Here is a 5,738-nt window from a genome sequence, read left to right on the forward strand (position 1 = left end):
CTCTTACAGTATCAAACATAGCAAACTACAATCTTTTATCCAACATATTTGTGTTTAGTCCTTGACAGTGTCATCAACAAAACTGATTAAATGTTCAACCAACTCTTTTTCTCCAGAGTCTGTGCGGCTTGTGGATGGAGCTGGTCTCTGCTCTGGGAGAGTGGAGGTGAAGTCCAATCAGTCCTGGGCCTCAGTGTGTGAAGCTGACTTTGACCGGCAGGATGCAGAGGTAGTCTGTGGGGAGCTTGGCTGTGGGGCTCCTGCAGCTCTACAGAGGGGGCTCTATGGAGGAGGTGAGGGTCAGACCTGGGATAAAGAGTTCCAGTGTAAAGGCAAAGAGTCCCTTCTCCTGGACTGTGACACCTCAGACAGAAAACACAACACCTGCCTACCTGGTAATGCTGTTGGACTCACCTGCTCAGGTAAGAAACAGTTTGTCACTCAATCAACATTGTTTCTCACCTGGAGTGAAGAATATGAGAGACAATATAGGTGTGTTTTAGTGAGAAAATAGTAAGATTACTGTCTCTCTCTTTTCTTTTCTCAGAGCCTGATGATGTGAGGCTGGTGGGAGGAGGCAGTCGCTGTGCTGGTGAAGTGGAGCGGTCCGACCAGGGAGAGTGGAGGACTGTGGGAACTGACGACTGGGACGATGTAGCTGCAGTAGTTTGTAGACAGCTGGGTTGTGGCTCCACTGTTTCAGTACTTCCTGGAAACACCACTAGAGGGGTTGGAGTTACATGTCCTGGGTCTGAGTCTTCACTGAGGAGGTGTTGGAGAAGTTCTTATCTCCTTCCTGGACTCACAGTGATCTGCTCAGGTAATAACAACGTATTACAATTACATTCAACTGATTTCCTTCATTCATACAACTTCCTCTGCACCTCTCATGATGACTGTTTAACTTCTCAGTCTGCTTTGAAAAACAGTAGGCCCACTACTCATGTTGCCCTGTGAGGGAGGGTGGCTGGAACTGTTACATGATGATGTTATTGTCATATCTATAGGAAACTAGTTGAAGAGGTTTTTCTTGTTCTCTTTTATTGTTACAGATCTCCTGGTCCAGCCTGATATCTTCCTGACTGACTCAATGGGAGGGGTCTCCAGGGGCCACCAGGGGCCCGAGATGTTCAGGGGCTACAGCTTCACCATCACCTGCTCCACTCAGCCACAGTACCCAGGAGGCTCCTTCCTCCTCACGTTCACCGGCTCCAACAGAACCCAGACCCAGCTAGCTGTCAATCACTCTGCTGCCTTCCTCTTCCCTGCTGCAGATGACTCCCACCAAGGGAACTACAGCTGTGTTTATGACAATTATGTTTTCTCTCATAACTTCTCCTCTGAGAGTGAGCTCCTCTTCCTCACCATCACAGGTAACTGAACATGAACCAGACTTATAACTTTGTCATTGACAGATTTCCCACAGATCTATCTGATGATGATCAGTTCCCTCATCAAAGGTGTTTCTGTTTGCAGCATCTCCTCTGCCAGCCTTCATCATCAGACACGTTGTAGTGCTGCTGATCCTACTGACAGCCATCACCACCTCCTACCTGTACTACAAGGTAAAGACATTTACTCAGACGTTACAAGTCATTTAAACTAGAGGGAGAGGGTGAGGGGGAGAGAGAATGGAGATACTAGAGAGTAAATGTCTGACTGTTGGTGCTGTGTCTCCCTAGCCCACCAGGAGGCAGAAGAGAGTGAACAGGGTGAGCAGCATGGATCTTTATGTCAATGCCATGGAGACGGTCTCTCTGAGCTCCAGAGCTGAAGCTGGACCGGGAGAGGAGAGAGCAGCCCAGGGGACGGAGTAGGAGTAGAATGAAGCTGACCCTACATGCTGATCTTAGGTCAGTTTTGTATTTTAAATCGATGGTCAGCAGTGGACTGATGTTTAAAATGTGGTGACAAACCTGAAGTGGTTCTAATTTTAATAACAAGTTCAGAATTAGTTTATCTTTCTAGAACCTTGGAAGAAATCTAAAAGGAGTGACTGCAACCACCATTATTCATTTAGTTTGGTTTTTACCATCAGAGAAACATGGGGTTCTGGGTAACATGGGGTTCTGGGTAACATGGGGTTTTGGTAACATGGGGTTCTGGGTAACATGGGGTTTGGGTAACATGGGGTTCTGGGTAACATGGGTTTTGGGTAACATGGGTTTTGGGTAACATGGGGTTTTGGGTAACATGGGGTTTTGGGTAACATGGGGTTTTGGGTAACATGGGGTTCTGGGTAACATGGGGTTCTGGGTAACATGGGGTTCTGGGTAACATGGGGTAACATGGGGTTTTGGGTAACATGGGGTTTTGGGTAACATGGGGTTTTGGGTAACATGGGGTTTTGGGTAACATGGGGTTCTGGGTAACATGGGGTTTTGGGTAACATGGTATTTGGGTAACATGGGGTTTGGGTAACATGGGGTTTTGTGTAACATGGGGTTTGGGTAACATGGGGTTTTGGGTAACATGGGGTTTGGGTAACATGGGGTTCTGGGTAACATGGTGTTTGGGTAACATGGGGTTTTGGGTAACATGGGGTTTGGGTAACATGGGGTTCTGGGTAACATGGGGTTCTGGGTAACATGGGGTTCTGGGTAACATGGGGTTTTGGGTAACATGGGGTTTGGTAACATGGGGTTTTGGGTAACATGGGGTTTGGGTAACATGGGGTTCTGGGTAACATGGGGTTTGGGTAACATGGGGTTTTGGGTAACATGGGGTTTTGGGTAACATGGGGTTTTGGGTAACATGGGGTTTGGGGTAACATGGGGTTCTGGGTAACATGGTGTTTTGGTAACATGGGGTTTTAATTATTTTAAGAGAGTAACTCAATTACATCTGTTTTGTGTCCAGAATGTATTGACTTTGTCTTCATGTCTTTAGAGATAATGTTTGCTTTTTGCTTTTGTCTTTATCTTATTTAGTGTCTCTTAGATTCTTTATCTTATTTAGTGTCTCTTAGATTCTTTATCTTATTTAGTGTCTCTTAGATTCTTCATCTTATTTAGTGTCTCTTAGATTCTTTGTCTTATTTAGTGTCTCTTAGATTCTTTATCTTATTTAGTGTCTCTTAGATTCTTTGTCTTATTTAGTGTCTCTTAGATTCTTTATCTTATTTAGTGTCTCTTAGATTCTTTATCTTATTTAGTGTCTCTTAGATTCTTTGTCTTATTTAGTGTCTCTTAGATTCTTTATCTTATTTAGTGTCTCTAAGATTCTTTGTCTTATTTAGTGTCTCTTAGATTCTTTATCTTATTTAGTGTCTCTTAGATTCTTTATCTTATTTAGTGTCTCTTAGATTCTTTATCTTATTTAGTGTCTCTTAGATGCTTTATCTTGAAGTGTCTCCATTATTAGTCCAGGTATTATTATAATCATCTGTTCATTCTTTGTATTTTTAAACATTTTTTAATAAAGGGGTTTGTTGTTGTTGTTTACCTCTCATGACGTTGTTGATTATAAACGTTATGATATTGATTATGATGTAGATTAGTGTTATGTTGTTAGTAGTATAGAGATAATGATGTTATTGATTATAAATGTTATGATATTGATTATGATGTAGATTAGTGTTATGTTGTTAGTAGTATAGAGATAATGATGTTATTGATTATAAATGTTATGATATTGATTATGATGTAGATTAGTGTTATGTTGTTAGTAGTATATAGATAATGATGTTATTGATTATAAATGTTATGATATTGATTATGATGTAGATTAGTGTTATGATGTTGCTCTCTAAACTGCCATGTAACCAACTGGATGCTTTTAATAAAATTACAGGCTGTCAGTCTTGTGTGATTTAATTATTAGACAGACTACAACATACAGTATGAATTAACTGAGATCAGTCTGTGTGATTCCCCTCTTGGTCAGACTACAACATACAATATGAATTAACTGGTCATACATTTGGCAGTAGGATAGGAAGTGCATCTCAGTTTCCACCTCATTTTGTGGGTTGTGTGCACATAGCCTGTCTTCTCTGGAGAGCCAGGTACTGACCTGTATATAGTCCTGCTGTTGTTATTTTACTGTTGCTCTTTAATTACTTGTTATTTTCATTTCTTATTCTTGTACATATTTTTTCAATCTGCATTGTTCGTTAGGGGCTCGTAACTAATAACATTTGATTTGAGTTCTGCCTACGGCAGCCTTTCTCAATAGCAAAGCTATGCTCACTGAGTCTGTACATAGTCAAAGCTTTCCTTAAGTTTGGGTCAGTCATAGTGGTCAGGTATTCTGCCACTGTGTACTCTCTGTTTAGGGGTAAACAGCATTCTAGTTTGCTCTGATTTTGATCATTAATTCCAATGTGTCAAGTAATTATCTTTTTTTTCTCATGATTTGGTTGGCCTAATGTGTTTGCTGTCCTGGGGCTCTGCCGGGTCTGTTTGTGAACAGAGCACCAGGTCTAGCTTGCTTAGGGGACTCTTCTGTATGTCTCTCTCTCTGTCTGTGTTTCTCGCTCTCTCACAAACAGATGCATAATTCAAACAGTGAGAAACTACAAACAAACAGAAAGAGAGAAGATATCCTCCACATAGACTATGATGTATTGTTGTCCTGGTGTGTAGTTATTTATCCTCCACATAGACTATGATGTATTGTTGTCCTGGTGTGTAGTTATTTATCCTCCACATAGACTATGATGTATTGTTGTCCTGGTGTGTAGTTATTTATCCTCCATAGACTATGATGTATTGTTGTCCTGGTGTGTAGTTATTTATCCTCCATAGACTATGATGTATTGTTGTCCTGGTGTGTAGTTATTTATCCTCCACATAGACTATGATGTATTGTTGTCCTGGTATGTAGTTATTTATCCTCCACATAGACTATGATGTATTGTTGTCCTGGTGTGTAGTTATTTATCCTCCACATAGACTATGATGTATTGTTGTCCTGGTGTGTAGTTATTTATCCTCCATAGACTATGATGTATTGTTGTCCTGGTGTGTAGTTATTTATCCTCCACATAGACTATGATGTATTGTTGTCCTGGTGTGTAGTTATTTATCCTCCATAGACTATGATGTATTGTTGTCCTGGTGTGTAGTTATTTATCCTCCACATAGACTATGATGTATTGTTGTCCTGGTATGTAGTTATTTATCCTCCACATAGACTATGATGTATTGTTGTCCTGGTGTGTAGTTATTTATCCTCCACATAGACTATGATGTATTGTTGTCCTGGTGTGTAGTTATTTATCCTCCATAGACTATGATGTATTGTTGTCCTGGTGTGTAGTTATTTATCCTTCACATAGACTATGATGTATTGTTGTCCTGGTGTGTAGTTATTTATCCTCCATAGACTATGATGTATTGTTGTCCTGGTGTGTAGTTATTTATCCTCCACATAGACGATGATGTATTGTTGTCCTGGTGTGTAGTTATTTATCCTCCACATAGACTATGATGTATTGTTGTCCTGGTGTGTAGTTATTTATCTTCCATAGACTATGATGTATTGTTGTCCTGGTGTGTAGTTATTTATTCTCCATAGACTATGATGTATTGTTGTCCTGGTGTGTGTGTGTGTGTGGTGATTGATGGTGATAGGTGGGTGAGTGAGTGTAAATGCAGAGCCAACTACTCCTGTCTGATCAGGGTCCAGCAGTCACCAACCCTGGAGAGATACAGTCACCCACCAACCCTGGAGAGATACAGTCACACACCAACCCTGGAGAGATACAGTCACCCACCAACCCTGGAGAGATACAG

At 41.1% G+C, this 5,738-nt stretch overlaps 1 protein-coding gene across 1 annotated transcript; it reads left to right on the forward strand.

The window, feature by feature from the left end:
- The first annotated feature begins 476 nt into the window (after nucleotides 1-476).
- Nucleotides 477-1,817, forward strand: LOC110516474 (CD5 antigen-like). Its single transcript, XM_090211812.1, has 5 exons — nucleotides 477-492; nucleotides 548-820; nucleotides 1,053-1,373; nucleotides 1,477-1,565; nucleotides 1,683-1,817. Exons 1-5 carry the CDS (start codon nucleotides 477-479, stop codon nucleotides 1,815-1,817), a joined length of 834 nt encoding a protein of 277 aa, XP_090067938.1.
- The last annotated feature ends 3,921 nt before the right edge of the window (nucleotides 1,818-5,738 follow it).

Source organism: Oncorhynchus mykiss, chromosome 19 (assembly GCF_057628025.1).
Source record: "Oncorhynchus mykiss isolate SJ-2025 chromosome 19, ASM5762802v1, whole genome shotgun sequence".
In the NCBI taxonomy this organism is placed as follows: Eukaryota; Metazoa; Chordata; class Actinopteri; order Salmoniformes; family Salmonidae; genus Oncorhynchus; species Oncorhynchus mykiss.